The sequence below is a fragment of the Dromaius novaehollandiae genome, chromosome 15, assembly GCF_036370855.1.
Source record: "Dromaius novaehollandiae isolate bDroNov1 chromosome 15, bDroNov1.hap1, whole genome shotgun sequence".
Classification (NCBI taxonomy): Eukaryota; Metazoa; Chordata; class Aves; order Casuariiformes; family Dromaiidae; genus Dromaius; species Dromaius novaehollandiae.
Window position 1 is genome coordinate 13598918 of NC_088112.1, and position 18574 is coordinate 13617491.

At 40.0% G+C, this 18574-nt stretch overlaps 1 protein-coding gene across 4 annotated transcripts in view; it reads right to left on the bottom strand.

Annotated features, from left to right (window-relative positions):
- Positions 1-18574, bottom strand: part of EBF1 (EBF transcription factor 1) — a 276025-nt gene that overhangs the window by 61241 nt on the left and 196210 nt on the right. For 2 of the 4 annotated variants that reach the window (XM_064520935.1, XM_064520933.1), the window contains exons 9-10: positions 13140-13270; positions 5166-5292 (exon numbers count right to left, since the gene is read on the bottom strand). In XM_064520935.1, the coding sequence (XP_064377005.1) occupies positions 5166-5292; positions 13140-13270 (258 nt within the window). Of the gene's footprint in view, positions 1-5165; positions 5293-13139; positions 13274-18574 lie in introns of all 4 variants that reach the window. The other 2 variants (XM_064520934.1, XM_064520932.1) reach the window with 1 other exon arrangement.

Below are 18574 nucleotides of genomic sequence, written 5' to 3' on the forward strand. Positions count from 1 at the left end.
TCTCAGAAACTAACAGCTGTATAGCTATGGCCAAGGTTAGCTGGTGTAAGGGTCAAGCTCTACCCCATAGGGATCAAGCCAAAGGCTCCGGTAGGGCTACAGGAACCTCTTGACAGCCAGTCTGTCTCTTATCACCATTTTTTTTAAAGTCTACAAACACCAGAACTCTCCGTTCTGAAAGCTGATTGCTCCATTGATTATGTATCTTTTGAACCTTGCACAGTCATTGGCGCCTTCTTGAAAGCAGAAAACTCTCCTTGCAAGGGAATCATTGAAGTATACCAGGCTACAAACTTTAGAGATTTGAGATCATTTTCTAAGTGGTTCCAATTCTCAACCTACTTGTGAAAGTGACTTAAATGTGTGCTTCTAAGGCCATGCACTGAGACTTTAAATGGTGATTGGTAGTTTTTGGTTTCTTACTTTTGGGGGTATTTGACTTCAGAAATCAAAGGAGAATGATTCTCAGAAGGCGACTACCGCTGCATTTCTGTAAATTAAATCCTTTAAAGTTAAAAATCTAAAACTGAAGGTTTTCTCTTTCAGTTTTATCAAGGCTTTTGAAAATTTTACTCAGCTCATCTGTGATCTGCAAGGCTCTTCCTGTTTATACAGATTCAGATGATCTCAGAAGTAAGTAAAGGGTGAAAAGAGGATGGAGCAGAGATCTTTCACACAAGGATATTTCTTATTTAGCCTATCTGTTGGAGTGAAAAGTTCTCTTAAAAACCTTATGACATTCCAAAGAAATAGACAGCTTCCCAGAAATTCCATGAATACCCTGACCTTCATAATGTTCGCATTTCTACATCACTTCACACACAACGGTCCTAACGTGTAACACAAACACTGGTCAGCCTTCACAGTGCTCCACTTTGACCTACTCTTTCTTTTGGAGTCATACCACATCCCATAGCTTGCAGCAAACCCCATGTGAACTGTATGGGAGAACTTATGTCTTTCTTGGTACACTGTCAGCATACAAACGCTTTAGCCTTCAGTCTCCCTGCAAGACTAACGCAAACGCTTCCTAAATTCCAACCCAAATCCAACCACGTAACCAAATTTCAGCAAAAGGAACAGTATTAGGAGTAGAACCTTGCCAAGAAGCTGAATTAATTCCATGAGGTAGTCATAACCTTAGTGACAAAACCATGAACTTCTGGCCCCTATGTAGTCCTTTACTCTAGTTTGGGAACAAAAGCTACAAAATCTTAGAGTGAGCAGGTGGTAGAAGATAAAGCATAATGCGTTTTTATGAACCTTCCATATGCCCTTTGCAATATGTGATAAGTCCTCCTTTCACTTACACTCATGCAGTCCCACTCAAATCTCCATTTAAAAATCTCATGGATTTGTACCATCATTCAGAGAAAAATCCTGCGAAAGTCACGCCTTCTGTGACATACCTATTTTTGTATTAAAAAAAGAAAGAAAGAAAAAAAGATCTCAAAGGCCTGGCTTGATATCACAAATTTGTACCAATTCTCATCACGTACTTAACTCAGCCATATATATCCTGAGTCACCTTGGCAAATTACCTAGGGATCTCTACCTTTAATGGCTTCTTCCTTTATCTCAGTTTCTCCACTTATAAAATACGGTTAGAGATACATACCTGACTCATAAGCTGTGACATGAAGCTTAATTCATTGAATACTGTTCAATACCTGAAGAGATTTACAGATGAAGGATGCCACAGAAAAACCGATCAGTATGACTCTTAACTAGTTTGGATATTTCTATATGTAGTATGAACTTTCAGCATTATTCTAAAGTAATTTAAATACATGTAAAATGTGTTCAGACTTCTGTATTTCTAACAATGTTTTCTTAGGAATAACAAAGCTAAAAATCTAAGAAATAATTGCTGTATAAGTGCATGGTAATGGCTTGCTTTGCAGATGGAAAATAAAAAAACTGTGCTTTCTTGCAAGCGTAGGGTTGACACTGGTTTATTTCTTTCAAAAATACTTACAAAAGCCAGGATTTCTCTGTATATATGTGACCTTGATTCCTAGATGGCACATGAACTACTTAGAGATCATGTTACTAAGTTATTTGCAGTTAACGGGGAAAAAAAGGCTAAAATTAATGGGTCACTGGGTATTTTCTTCTGAGAACTTAAGTACTTAACAGTAAGAAAAAAAACAGTTTACAGCCAGGTGGCTTGAGGGGATATTTTGTTGAACACTGATTAAAAATAATTTCTTCTAAATGAGACCTGACCACAAAATGGCACCATTAACGAGCAGGGACATTCTCACCAGAAAGGAAACTATGCTTGATCGACTCCTGTACCGCCCACAAACCCCAGGTCTTTTTCTTTCTCTCTCTCTCTCTCTCTCTCTCTCTTTTTCTCTCCCCCTCCCCTTTTTCTCCTCTCCCCTTTTCTTGTTCTTAATAGCAGGGTAAATAAGCAGCAAGTGATGCTGAAATGTTTTCGGCCAAAAACAGAGGCCAAACTCCTCTGAGAAAACATTTGGCCTCTGTGGTTTTGTAATATGTTCCAGAACACTGAGTTCACTGAAGAACATTGTGAAAAACTCCCATCGCCTGGAATGATGCTGGGGAATGTTACTGTATCCGAACTTCCAATTGGTCCATTTCCTGCAGGCCTTGTTAAAAAAAAAAAGAAAAAAAATAGTGCTATGTGGGAGTTAAAACAAGTTCTCATGGGAAAAATGAATGGCAAGAAATTCTAGCTTTAAAAGAAACAGCTAATCTGCTAGTTTGATTGTTCTTCAAAACTTACAATGAACCAATAATCCTAATTAAAAACACTTGGCCTAGTTCGCTAAAGCATCATAGCTTTTTCTATGCTTCGTTTGTACACACCATAGACTATTAGTTTTTTTCTAGTACTCACTAACAAAGTGCTGACTTTGTTGGGATGGCTGAGCTAATTTTGTGAACTCAGTGTGAAACCTTAGCTAAACAAAATTGTGGTAATTTTCCTTAATTTGTAAAAGTGATTGGAGTGCAAACAAAATTTTCCTCTTGGGTCAATCCTATAATTTTCAATTAACTAAAACTAATCGGCAGGCATGTACTGAACCTGCATTTTGTTTAAAGGGCTGCAAGGCACTTCTGAAGGTCAGAATGCATTAATTGTTTTTTAGTTTTATTTAGTCCTTTTAGAAAGGCGCATTTTGGTTCAGGTTGCATGTAAAAGAATTGAAAAATGCAAATTGTGTGAGGTACAGTTTCAGTCACAATAGAATTTATATATCTACCATAACTCCATAAAAGCTGCATAAATAACAGAATTGCCCATGGATTGGATCACCTTTCATTTTATCATTGTTGTTTAGGATTTCATAACTTTCATTTACTGAATGAAAAATAATGTGTTTTAAACACTAAGCTGAAAATGTATATAGGAAAACTCTCCCTACTGGGACTACTAAGCTCCACATCAGTCAACCGCCTGCTTTTGGGCAGACAGGCTAAACTGCTGCCCTCCCTTTTTCTGGAAAAGCTAATTAATGATAATCTGAAAAGAAAACTAAAATGGGCCCAAGCCATTTTTTATCTTTAAATTGCATAAGAAGTCTATAACAATTTCCTTGGCCGGGGCAGGGAGGAGGGGATTCCCTTTCTTTTTCTTTTGCACACGTACTTGATGTTCCCCCAGCCCAAGAAGCAGCACCCCGGGGCTTGACAGCTAGCAGGACAACACAACTTATTGTGAGCAAGACATTTGGAGGGGAATTTTGGACTGATTCGTAGTCAAACTGTCCAGAACTCTGGCTGACACTTGCATGTGGTATAAACTGGCAATTTGCACTGGCTGGCCATTTGACCCTTTGCTTTTGTTTTTTCTTTTGTTCAAATGCATTCAAACCCTCATTAGCATTTTTGATATGGCATGTTATTATCCAATATATGAATTTCCCACCCATTGTCGAAATCATAATGCTCACAATAAACACACACAGGCTCACCAAATGCCTGCTGCTCAGCCAGCAAGGCAATACATGAACACTTGCAGACCTACTTTTAAGAAACCCAGTGCATAATCCCAACTGGGGGGAGACGGCATTTGGAAAATGGCAACAAAGCTTTGTTCACACGAAATCAGGAAATCACATGAGAGCTACGCTGTCCAGCTGGAACACCAAAATCTGTTCTCCGCCTCGAGTCCGTGTGTGTATGTTCACAGCGGGAGCAATGTATGTGCCCAGTGTAATCCAGAGTGCCCCACAGCCATGATTTTTTATGATACATCTTATTCTTCATGTTTTGAGGGCAATCAAGAACGGGGAAAGAAACTGCACTGAGTGGTGATTAATCACAATTCAGGTACCCAGTTACAGAAGTAGTACTGTCTGTGCTGTGTGTCTAACTAAAAGCATGTAAGGATAAGCATGTCATCACCCAGGCTAAGCCGTTAATTTTTGTAGCATGCTTAGCTTCTGAGGAATAAATGACACGCATTCTTTTAAAAAAGTTAGGCTGCTATTTGATTTATTTCTAGTGTGGTCCTTAACACTACAGAGAGTGGTTTAACGTTGACAGCACCTGCAATCTCCTAGCAGAGATTTTTTGTTGTTCATAATTTTTCAGGCCAGACCAGTCTACACAGCAGTCTGTGTGTGATGCCACCCCAAAACACACCACAACTCACTGTGGTGGCAACATCAGCTATGATGCTGGCCTCCCCGGGGCACGGGGACAAGGGTGCGAAAGTGAGACAGGCAAGCAGACAGGCCGCAGCCTTGAACACTTGCTGGACCAAGATACTATTACAACATGAGATTGAAATATTCAGCAAGAAGCTTCCTGGAAAGCAGCTTCTCCACTGCATTGGTGTGTCTGGCTCTTGCTGTTTGCCCTCTCCATCTGGTGGTTTATGGGCTGGAGCATCCATTTCTCTCCTTCCTCTATCTCCTCCTCCTGGGAGACGGGGTACAAATGCAAAGAGACGTCCCATTGCAAGGACAAACAAGCAAACAAAATACCCACATTGGTATATTTTCAGATTCATTTCTACGGTCACCCATTGCTGGAATCCAACCTTTAATGGGTATCTTCAACGAAGCGCTCAACCAAAATAATAAAATACAGTACAGCTTTTAATGACGAAAGCAGAAGCACCGGCAAGTATGATATATTGCTTGCCCTATTTCTTTCTGTTATATCTAACACTCGAGCACCCTTACCTGTGTAAATGAATCTTCCAGGAGTTCCCTTGCAGAACTGCTTAGACTTGTAGGACAATGTGACTTCTACAACCCCTGGGATATGTCGGGGAGGCGTCTGCACTCGGATGGCATGAGGAGTAATCAGCTAGAGGAAAACATTGGGAAAGGAAAAAAGAAGAAAAAAAAAAAAAGCACTGTTAGATGCTGAATACTTCTTTAATAACACTTTTCCTCTCAGATCACAGTAAACAAGCTTTGAAACGTGTAATTAACCTGTCAGTGTTTGAATACAATCTTGATGTAACCCACACAAAAGCCAGTGACTACAATATTTACAAGCATTCTCCTTCTCAGATGTAACAACATTATTTCTGTTTTCATACATGGCAGGCACTTGCGTCCTAGTACAGGCATTAGCACCGGTTTAATGCAATAACTTTAGTTTACACCAGCAGGATGCCTAGGTTCCTTCAGGTGGAACATCAGGGTCGTGACTACAAATTTGTGTCCAACAAATCTGATTGATAAATGACACGTGGTTACGTGTTTGAACATGGTGCTGGAACTGCGATTTACTGCAGAACATAAGCCAGGGCAAGCTTTTAACTGCACTGGTCCCCAGCTCATCCTCACTGACATCTGCACACTGCAAAAGCACCATGTGCTGTTGTTTAATTAGAGATCCTTTTCTATTCATTTTGTAAAGGTGTAACTGATTGCTGCAGAAATGCAAAGTTTGACTTTTTAAAGATGCTATATTTTTCCTTGCAATGGTCAGAGCACTCAAGAGATATATCCAATATAACCATTTACCCACCAATTCCAGTCTGCCTCCACTGCAATGACTGACATGCATCTGGGGTGACTGTAGGGCTAACTCCTGCACATGTGGATTTACTCAGGTAAGGAGACAAACTTAACTTTCTTCCTAATGGGGCTGGGGATTCTGATACTCTTACCAGAAAAAGATGGAATCAGTGCTGCCATTTCCAGGTTCTAGACCATTTCTGTGCTGTTAAGATTCTGGATAGGACTTAAAATGTAGTCCTTGAAATTAATATTAGAGTCATTCAGGAGTTTCACTAATTTATGGCAGCTTAACTCAAATCTCTGCTGTGCTCCCAAGCTACAGGATTGCCCTCCCCATCACTGAAGTGTCCTCTCCTCACTCATTATGTCCTTTCAGAGAAGGACAGTAGGAAGAGGTACATAGAGAAGGTGATACGATTGTGCCCAGCAACCAAGACACAGCTCTGGGACATGAAGAATCCTTCTCTCACTGACTGGCATGTTACCAGTCCCACCACATCCAGAGAGGCAAATGGGACCAAGGCCACAACCAGCCTTGACAGTGAGCAAATCCATGGGCACCCTCAGCAGACAGTCCAATGCTCCATGCTGTTGATTGACTTGTGTCTGCATTAAAAATCCAAAAGGAATGCATTTCTATAGGAAATATCATTATTTGATTTTTTTTAAAGCCAAAAAGCTGATTGTATTTTTATTTTTTTTAGCAAGAATCAAAATTTTCAAAATCATATTAAAGATCTACAAAAAAAACCCCAAAAAACTGTCTTCAACCAGTTTTTTGTTTAGGGCACAGGACTACCGCTCCTAACTCATACTGTAAACTGCCATGAAAACTAAAATTCCCCAATAAGTAGTCTGTAAAAAAGTACAGGACAGGAATGTCTGTCCAAGAGCCATATGTGTTACTGTGGGAAATGGCATACACAGTAGGAAGTTCGCCATATTTAAAAAAAAACCAAACAAACCAAAAAAAAAAAAAACCTAAATCAAGTTGAAGAGTAAAAGCAAAACTGCTAGCACCAAGTGCTTTTTCTTTTTTTTAAATGATTTATTCTATAAACTGTACAAAAAAATGCACTTCCAAGGTTTCCTTACACTTAAATTGAGTCATTTTAAAGTTGGGCTGATCAAAGCCTTCAGGTCTAGGCCAATCCTCTATATGCCCTCAACAGTCACCGAAGGCAGAAAGCACCATCAAATAGCAATTTATCCCCCATGCTTTAGACATCTCTAATTTGGGATGAGCTGCCCCCTGGAAGCACCTACCTTTCTCCAATGAACTGAGATGACAAGTTTAGACTAAGCACTTAATCATAGACATCTGAAGATAGCTGATATAAATACCACCCTCAAGTGGTTCTGGTTAACTGGGTGAACTGGCAAAATGAGAAAAGTTTCATGAAATTTTTTGGGGAAAAATATTTATAAAATCAGCCAAGAATTTTAATAATAAAGGTCAACATGCTAGTCTTACTACATCAGCATATGCCTTGCACCCCTTACCCCCATTCTGGCATGAGCTGTAGAGGCAGCATCTGGTTGTATCTTTGAATTTCCCAGCATTTACTGGTCTGTCACCACTTTAATGTCCTTTAAACATAATTTGTGGCATTTTCCAATACTCATCTTCCCTGGTTCCCAAGAAATGTCTGACCTATTTATGGTCCATTGTTACAAAGAGCTGGAGAGAGTTAAGCAAGTTTCCTGGTTTGCTCTCCACAAACAGTTTGGTTTTCCTTTGTGCTCTGAAGTAAATAAGTTTAACTGTGTTTAAAGCCACAAATATACAATACTGTCGCCCACACATTCCCAAAGGGTGAACATTATGTCTGAAATCCTATGGTTTAGGATGCTCAGGATATATTTTACCCTTCTCTAGAACCAAAGCTTAGAAGATATATCAGGATAATACATGTACCCTTTCCTTTAGATTTTTCTCATTATCATCTGCTACTGACCACTGCCAGAGATACTGAGCCAGAAGGATCTTTGTTCTGGGTCAGTACAATCAGTCTTAGGTTCTCATGCACACGGAAAGGAATCGGCTAACTCTGTTACATACCAGCAATTTTCTTTATCATCGTCATCTCAAGAAACTGGCTTTAAGGGAGAAACATTTTCACTGCACTTATAAATATGCCCTCTGAACCCTGCCTCTGGTCTCAAACTCTGATTCCACCCACCAGCATTACCAGGATCCGGGTTATATGCTGGAACAAGCTCTCCCTGAGTTGCTCTGGCTCCCTTCTATAATGAAAGGGATCCAGTAGGTGCTGCCTGGGTTTGCAACCACCAGGCCCACTCAAGAAAAGAGCAAATCTGCCACCAGCTTCAATGACTCCAGGATTTTGGGATCCTTTCCTCGCTACACTATTGACCTGCATCCTGACCTTGGAAACCCACTCCCCTGCTTCCCAGTGTGCTTTCTCATCCCATCTTTGCACTGCCTGTACCATCTTTGCACTGCCTGTACCATCTTTGCACTGCCTGTACCATCTTCAAAGCAGTCTTTCTGATGCATGTACAATCAACACAGGCATGTACAGCACCTGCAACAGGTAAGCTATCAGCATCAAGGGATATTAAAAATAAAGACAGTACTTCAGGAAGCCCCTGAATCCCAAACTGTTGGAGGCTGGCAGAGTGTTCTGGGGAAGCATCACTACATGACTGCCCTGTTGTTTTTATAGGCATCAGCTGTTGCCCACTGCCAAACGCAAGATGCTGAGATCTGTGAACCTACATGTCTGACCCAGCATGGCCATTCCTATGCTCTGACCTGAGGTGGAAACTCTTGGACCATTAATGGACATCATAATAACTGTAGCAAATGACATGCCAAGAAATAAGAATTTGTAAATATAAGTTACCTACATTTCTGAACTTTTTTTTAAAAAACATAAATCTTGAGCAAGGCATTAACCTGCGATTTGGAGATGAAACCACAAGCCAAAATCCCAGATCCAGCTTCCTTTTCCACTCCAGTATTTGGCAAATTGAGCTCTGGAGTGGGACATAAAGCTAGCGACTGGGCCCTTTCTTCCAAGGGATTTTCAAGCAAGTTGGTCTGATACTTGGCAACTGCACTGGTTGTTTTAATATACACTCTTATGTCAGTTGGGACATAGAGTGGATTAGACTAAAACCTGAGTTATGGAGATCTTCAGAATGGAGGAAGGAGTGTGTCCTTCAAAATCCAAAACACATTTGGTTTGAGTGTGTACAACAAGCCTCTTTCTGTGGTTTGCTAATATATTCTAGACATTCTTGTGTGATACAGCATCATTTCACACTCTAAAGAGTGCCAGGTTACTTTCTTTTTTTTAAAAGTGACATTTTATAAGGAGATGTCATTAATCTGAGTCACTAGTTTATTTTTGCATGCTTGAGCTCTGGTTTGTGGTTAGGGAAATGGTGACAATCAGTCATAAACTTAACTTGGACTCTTTGTGAAGAGGACCATTAGAACAGGCATGAAGAAAAAAGCCCAGCAGCTTGCCCTTACTGAAGCTAATGGACTGCTTTCAGTGGGAACAGGACCTTTAAGGTACCTATATTTTCAGAAGTGACTAGTGACTTCGCATGCCTCAGTTCTGGCCATCCAGATTCAGACTAATAAGCTTTGGTTTTCAGAAAGAGGGTGCCTACTCATTTTTTAAAAACGAGTCAGGCCTCCAAATTAAGCACTCAAAAATGGAGACTTCCAAAATCAATAATAAACATAAAAAGCAAAACAAAAAACTGTCACAGAATTTGATTCAGCAGGGAGAAAAAAAAAAAACAGCCTCTGTTTTTGTGCTGTACAAAGGTAAAAGAACTGATGTTTCAGTGCTTAATATAAAAGAAGAAGTGGTTTCCAGCTGACTCTGTGCAGCTGGAGGAATGTTCTTGGCAGGAAAATGTTTGAAGAAATAGTCCATTTTAAGCAAATATTGTGGAATATTTATAAGAAACCAATTCTGTCTTCACAGTCATGTGTGCTTGCCCTGAAACTTGACTCCAGGAGTTACAGCCCCCCAATAAGAGAGAGAAACAACTGTGGACTTTATCAGCAGCACAGATTTGGAATATTTGCAACAATGCGTAGACCCAGAACATTGCTTAAATAACTGTGAGTAACAAATCAGCCTGTTTCTAGACTGGACAAACAGAAAGGCAGAGTTTATTTGGCAAACACACTATTTGCTGGGAGTTGTTTGTCCAGATTCAACATGTGCACACGATATACCAATATTGTTTGTTTGTCAGTTACAAAAGTCCCTTAAAAAAAACAGTATTAGATGGCCCATTTTGCTGTACTCTAAAAATATCAAGGCCTTCATTTTTATAAAGTAATATGGGAGCTAAGGATTAATTGAACTCACTGGCTTAAGGTATCTGCATTTCTGCACAAAATTAATGTGACAAATTAAGTTTTTATTTAGTTCTCCCTGGCTGAGAAAGGTTGTAATTATGTTAGAGTGTTTACTGCTAAAATATATGTTTAAATAATAAATACGTGTTTCAGAAACCATTTTAAACCTCCTTTTTTAACACAGTCAACTCCATTTCAAGCATATAAATATTTCAATTACAAAACTTGAATACATGTAAAATAAATTAAAAATATATTATTTACATTTCAAATTATTTATAACATATGCAGCTTGACAGCAACAAATTCACTCTTAAAATGAACAATATTTTTTTGGCTGTTAACTTTGCTTCTGAAATGTGGTAGGTTTTATATTTCAAATATCCATGTGCCTCAGGTACTTGCATAGATTTTGCTATAATAAATTCTGAGTAAGATAGAACCTCTGTGATAATTATTTTCACTGCACTTTTGTAAGGAACAGGGCTAATCTTATTACAGTGTTAGAGAAAGAGAATTGAACTTTAAACAGATTGTGTGAGTTGCACAAGGTCCCATGCAAAATGATGCTAATTTAAATATTAGACTTCATCCCCAGAACCACCTGCAATTACAATTTAAAATTAAGCTAAAAAAAATCCATGTGAAAATATTTTGCAAGATTCATTCTTTTTCTTTAGTTTCTACCCGCCTAGCTTTGTTTGGGGTTTCCTGAAATTCAATTAAAATTATGTTTTGCTAGGATCCATGAAAGAACAGGATGAAATCAAAAATTCTGCTTGTGTTCAACCACAGAATAACCTGGCCAGGTTTGTTCAAAACTGGGCCTGACTGGCAACACTGGATGAACCTGCTCCAGGTTTGAAATTGTACTGAATTTCAGAAGATCGACAGTTCAATTCTACACTCTATTAAAGTCAAACAAAAATATTCTTCCTGGGTTCTGAAAATGTGCCAGACATTTTTAGAAATAAGAAGGCAAACGGAAGAACTTATCTTGTATTTCATATGTGGCTAGTATGTGTAATTTGAATTATTTATAGATCACTGTTATTTAGAGATCACTCAGACAGTTCATGCATTTCTATGCTTGTTTATCATGTTTGCCTGCTTCTTTTAGAAATTGCCTCTTTTCCCCTATATGATTTTCTATTGCTCTCAAAGGTTATGAAACCAAGAAGCAATTCTATAGGGGAGAGAGTGAAATAGTTTTCACTGCAAGCCTTCTTGCAGCCCACTGTAACATTTTTAACAAACTCACTTGGTTCTGACAACCCCCCCAACACGTTTAATTTTATGACAAGGCCTTGCAACCAACAACAGCGATGTTTTGACCAGCACTCACTCTTCCAAGTCTAGAAATTGCCAATTAATGGCTTCCACTGAAAAACAGAATGAAGATTTGTAATGAAAGCGCCAATTCTGCAGTACCCACACTAGTGCACTTCCCCCAGGCCTCCTCACCTTCCCCTGCGAAATGGCTGTAACAGTAATGGCTTCAATCCCAGCACACAAAACGCTTACACGGGACCCAGGGGGCACTTTCATGATCACATAAGGGCTTCAGAATAGGGCTTATTTATTACATCTCCTTTTCTGGAATGCCCTTTTGTCCACACTTGTCCTCAAGTGGAAGGATGAGAGAGCGCGGGAGAATAGCAAAGCCCATAGAGGACATTGGAGGATACTCTTCATTAGGAAAAACTGCTGCCATACGCATGACAAAGTCGGTCGGGGAAGGCACTAGGTCGGAATTTATCTATAATATTGATTTAATATTTATCAGATATAAGGCAGAGGATCAGAACAAAAGGAGGGAAAACAAAACTCTCCTTCAAGCTTTTTTGTCTCAAAACCTGGTTCAGTGGTGGAATCACAAAACGTAACCGCACTCAAACACAAGGAACCACAATTACCGTGCTCTAGTCTAAACGCCACAGGGTAAGGACCACGAGCTAGTTCAGAAAGGCTGGTTTGTCTCTTAGCACGCTTACTTCGGCACTAAATTCATGAAAGTATCAAGTTCTTATAGAACTTCCAATAATCTTTTGAAAAGTCATGAAGGCAATACTGAAACCCTTCCTTCGAGCTGCCTTCCAGTGCCAGGGAAGCTCATGGGAATTCTGCCCTAATTTCTATGGCCCTGTGCGCGGAAAGCAGCCGTTCTGTTGATGCCGCTCAGGATTTAACATTCCACAGACTTTGGGGAAATAAAAGGCTCCAAGCTCAATAATGTGCCAGGAGATGAGAGGATTTAGGGAGCTGACAGCAACAGCAAAAGCAAAAAATGGATGAAAAACAACAACAAAAAAGAGTTCCTAGGGAACTATAGAGGCCCCCACTGGATATAAGTCTGTATTTTCCACCATGGATACAACATGGTGTACTGAGTTACCATTAAGCAGATAGTGCTTACACCAAGTACCCACACTTCAAGGACCTGTGATTCAGAGGCACTGAATTTCTGCAGTCCGCCCCTCATTTAGCTGCAGCTACAAGTAGCCAGTTTCCCTGGAAAGCAGCATCGTTTCCTGTGGGCCCATAGCCATTGTAGTGTTAAACGCAGAATTATTCACAGAGGCATTTATTCTTTCCTTTCAATAAAAGACACTGAGTGAAATTCTGGGCCAGTGAAAGGAAATGCAAACCCTCTGGCTATAGTGGATTTCTGCCACAGGTAAATTTGACTAATTATTTTCATAAAACTGAACAAGTAAAGGATTCACATCTAAACATTTGTTGTTGATGTAGCATAAGGCATAGAAAAAGGACAGGCTAGCTATAAGCTAGACAAAGCTATTAGACATTACCGTTCAGACAACACCTACCTCACTCCAAACCAGCATGGTGCCGAATATGACCTGTAACCCATCAAAGAAATTGTCTCCTATGATGATGACAGTGGCACCTCCTGTAGTCCATCCTTCACTTGGACTGATGGCTTTGATACATGGTGTAGCTGCTTTTCAACACACATGAAAAAGAGAAGTATTCTGCTGTTAGAACCAGATTTTAATGATTGAAGACTTGAGAAAAATAAAATAAAAGGTGCTTTCATTCCGCCCCCCCCCCACGTTACTAACACAAAGATTTCAGCAACCTCATTTTTTCTAGTATATGTGCATGACCTCAAACTAAATCTTTGGAATTATATTTTCTCAATTAATTTCAGTTTGTTTTTGTTACTTGTATTTAAAAAGATTAACTTTTTGAAGCTTATATTAACAAAAAAATCACAGCATGATGGGCAGAGACCAACTGGAAACCAGGACAAATTCCTATCTTTTTTCTATATGAAATGCTGAATACTTGAGTTAATAAAATAATCTCCAGTGAGCTTGCTTTACTATCTGTCATAACCTAAATTAACTAAGGGAACTCCCATAAATACTATGGAAAACATTAGCTAAATGAAAAAAAAAAAAAAAAAAAGGGCGTAACCCTCAGCATTTCTTTAAGTCCTGTACAATCATATCCAGGTGGTTTCAGTGTTAAACCACCCTGCCCTGCTTAATGCTTTAGCAACTGAAAAACAAACAAACAAAAAAAAAACACAGACAGACACAAAGGAAAAAAATGAGAAAGAAAGAAAGAAAGGAATAAAAATAAAACCTTGTGGTGAAGTCAGAACATTTAAGCACTTATGTTATAGCTACTAGACAATTAAGAAATGCATGCAATACACTTGGCCATAACTCGCCCTAGCCACTTTCTTGGCATCACATGCCTCCCGAGAGGATCTTGAAAACTCAATGTCCGAAGTACTAAGCTCAGTTCTTGGTGCTGTAACATATACTGTTTTAAGCCTGTCCAAGCAGAAGCAAACTCGGCTTTATACACCGGTGGGGCAGGGCAATATAAACATCCACAGACTGATTACCCTCCTTTGCAATACTGAAATACATCTGAATTTAACCATGTTGGACCCAGTGGAATAACACCCCTGCAAAAACAACTCAATAGAGACAAAAAGCCCTATGTAACTCGCTACTGTGGAGGTGCAGGCTGGCCAAGGTGGCCTGTCTTCATAGAGATTATCACAGAAAACAAGTGACTCCATCCCAAACACCACCTACTTCTCCTTGCTAAATCTGAAGAAGGAAAAAAATGTAACACCACACTATTAGATAGCATTTTAAGTAAAATGGGTACCTCAACAACTTCATTTTGCAGGGAAACCCCACTGACCAACATCAGCATTGAAAAGAAAGGTCCTTTCCTTTACATAGGAACCCACTCCTCAGCTGAGAAAATAATCTGGCTCTATTGAAAACATATGAGGGGCTGATACTGCCTGTGCTGAGGCTCAAATGTCATTCAGGTGTCAATCAGCAGGACTTCATTATCTGCATATAAATCTGCATAGCTATCCCTTCTTGTAGGGTTAGAGGTATTTGATTGTGAGTTGCCTCTTGGCCAGAAGGCTGCCTGAGCTGCTTGTTTGCCTGATGACTTTGAGTGTTTGCCAACATAGTCAAGGGAGGACATAAGGACACTTTGTCAGGCTAGGATCTACTAGGAAAAGATGAACGTGAAGGCTACATGCACGTTAGCACCACCCAGGGCAACACCCTCACACCCAGGAGCTACTAAACATGGTTGTGTCTGTGCCTCTGCCCTGCTTTGTTTTACATATAAGCAATTTAATGGTAAGTAAATTAACTAACACTCAGAAGCTTGCTTTAAAATGCTCTAGACACAAAGTGCTAAAGAAGCAGCGTGCATCAGTATGATTATTTATTAGCTAAGCTCTGGCTGCTTGGAGCTGTTTGCACGAGCTGGTGAGCCCGGCGCGGAGATCCCTCCTTGGAGCCTCGCGGGCAGGCACGGGGCTGGAAGCAAGGACGGAACTGGAAAGGAAGCTGTTGAGTCACGGTCAGCAGTACGTGTGTCTGCGGGCACTGCTGCAAGCTCGCTCCATGGCGATGGAACGCGTGCAGGGGAAGCAAACAGACCCGGTCCTCGCTTACAAACAGTGGTGTCAGGCACAAACTTTTCCACTACTTAAGCTGATGGGGATGCCAGCTTGAGTGAAAAACGCACATATCCATGCACACTCACACACATACATACACACACACAGAAAAATCATTACCCTACTCCAAGCTTGGCAGAGCCCAGCAGTTAACTTTTACATGAGCTAACAAAAGAAACATCCTAGCGTTACCGTCATGAAAATGCAGCACACACAGAAGTAACTTCAATATGTTTAATTTGGATTCAGGTTACTTGCATAAAACTGTGCATAAAAACCATTGCAAAGTCCAAAACCAAATGCTTTCCTTTCAACTGAGCTCATAGCACTGGCTTTACAGTGAAAGCAGCTTTTCAGAATGCCATCTAGCCCTTTCACAGATTCAAACCTTTTCATAAATAAAATTAAAGTCACTTCCAAATTACACCCTTCCCAGTATTTCCAATTGATTGTGGACACACACACCACAATAAAACCCAAACGTACTCAGTTTCCCATGTGTCAGAGAATGAGCTACTTTTCTTAAAGACTATAGGCAACATTTTTTCCTAATACCAGTGAATAAAAATGGTTTGAGATCATAAGCCATTAACGGAAAACATATGCAGGCTTCAAAATTATAGATTCAATTCATCTTTAAAATGAAAGCAAGATACTGTTGTGCAGTAGCAGGACCCCACGGCAGGTCTTGCTCTTCATCTCGCAACCTTCTTTGTGGCACCTTTATTGCCACTCAGAAGTGCAAGGTGCTGCACGTCACGTGTCACCTCGTGTATTTGAGTCTGATCTTTATACGTGTACATGCTCAGCACCAAACGTGTGCAAAGTCCCATCCCAGCCAGTGGGGCTTCAAGCAGCCACTTGGGGACCCGGTGGAGATGCATTTGGGGGGGGCACCTAGGCCGCTACCTGGTTTTGAAGGCACAAGACACCTTCACACAGTGACATATTTGCAAGAGCCAGTGTCATGCAGGAAACTGCTCTTACAAAACCTTTGCATTTCCCAGGCCCTTTCCTCAGAGCCCCTGGAAGGATCAGGGCCCATTTTGCCTGCATCCCCACAGCTAAAACTGGGAGGGGGGGAATGGCACGACCTCAGTGCTGTCAGTGGGTACAAATGTCTGGCCAGCTCGGGGCCTTCACTCTTCATATTTCTTCTGTTAATCATTTGGCAATTTTCAAAGTGCTGTCTGGAAGGAGTTTACTTCTGTGCAACCCTGCAAACCCTCTGTTTTTTCTAAACAGAGCTAGGCGAAATAATTCTTTCATTGGAAATCTTGTTTTTTCTACATTTTGTTTTGGTCACAAGAGTAGTCAAAATACAGAACATTTTTTGCAGAATGCAGAGTTCTGAAATTTCTGTCTGAAACTGTTAACTATGACACTTCTCAGCACTTCCAAGAGGAACAAAGTATTTTGTTCAAAATAGTAACAATTCAGATGTCCGTCTGTAACAGCAAAGCATCATTTCTAAAATGGTGCTTTTAAAACAAACAGAAAAAAGTTAAATGAAATTTATATTTTTCTGTAGAAAAAAAAAATTAGTTGAAGTCTGAAACTTCACTGAAAAAAAAATTGCAGTGAAAGACTTCTGACCAGTTCTAATAAAGGCAATGATGTATATATGACTGATAACGTGCACGGACTTCAAGTCGAGAGAATTATTCTAATAAAAAAGAATAATTACACATTCTTACACATATAAACAAACCATATCCGGAACCAAGAGTTTGGTAGCCTATCAGACAGTATAAAAAAAAAAATCTCTCCGTTGCTTGGTCTTTATTGTATTTCATTCACAGCACATTTTTTCAGAATAGTCTTTGGACTGAGGGCAAAGCTGGAGACCAGACTAAATGCAACCCCCCAAACTGCAGCATGAGCCTGCAGCTCTCCCCCTGAAGGGATATGGCCGTATCCTCTACCTGCTGAAACGGCCTAATGGCTGTGAATATTACTGAGGAGCTCCCATCCGTTGCATGATATCAAGACAAATCAGAGTCAGCATGTGACACGATGTTTTATTGTGCTGCTCGTGCAATTTGGCTTAATGGGCATAGATGTTAGAGGGAGGCATTGCAATCCCAAACCTACTGAAGCCAATGGGAATTTTCCCACTGACTTCAAAGCTAAGGTCTCTATCAATAATTTTTAAGGATTTATGAGCAGAAAGCTTAATGACTTCAAGGGAAATGATATTCCATAGCTTCTTTTGAAATCTTCATCTTTCCTCAGAATATAAGTTGTTAAAATCTTATAATTTTCTATACAACGGACAGTAGGTACCAGCTTCAGCACACAAGTAACAGAAAGGAAAAGTTTTCCGTTGTGGTGTTGTGTGTGCCAGTGTGTTCCCGTGCTCCCCTAGCTACCAATATACAGGGGATTTTTCTTCCTTCAAACTGTGACAATAAAATGATTACCCCGCCACAGTTTAGCATAATGGTTCAGAAATGCTCGTGGCATATTGCAGAGTTAAAGTGGAAATTATTAGGTAGCTCTTCTTTGTTATAATAATGATCACTCCACAAATAAAAGCTCTTCTCCCAAAGGTACTGCAAGGCACAAAATGCTAATTCTGAAGATTATGTGTGCGCTTTTATTAAATATTACTATGCCCTGTCTGTTTGAGGGCTTCACTGCTCTGATTGTTTTATGAGTGCCATGTTAATGTCAGCCCCATCTTGCTAGCAGCAGGCACACATTTTAGCTTTTGTATGAGAGTTGATCAAAGGCCACGTGCTGAGGGAATTGCTGAGAAAACACGGACAAGCGATAAAAATCTAACAGATTAATTGGTTTAAATTTCATTTCAGGGCGTTGAACTTTGGCTCAGGACACTAATACTACACTACCAGTCAGGGCCTAATTACCACATTTCCAATTTGCCTCTGAACAATGCTTGGAAAGGAGAATAATAATGATAATAATAATGATAATAATAATAATAACAACAAAACAACAGCAGTAGCAACTCCTCATAGCTTCTCATACATGTTAAACAACTAACTTTGTGCGCAGGCAATTGCACTAGGAAATCCCTCGCCCCCCACATCACCTCCTCTGCCTCCCGAGCATTTCTATCTGCCTCAAACAGCAACTGAAGGCAGAAGAAATAGCAAATGCCCCCAGGAGCATTGAACATTTGAATTTACAGAATCAATGACTTACTGATTCAAGTCCCGCACAAACACACACAGGACCTCTCGTATTCTTAATTAGGGACCTGAATTTATAAGCAGAGATAGCGTTTTATCCTCCAACAGAAATGATCTATTCCACTGATAG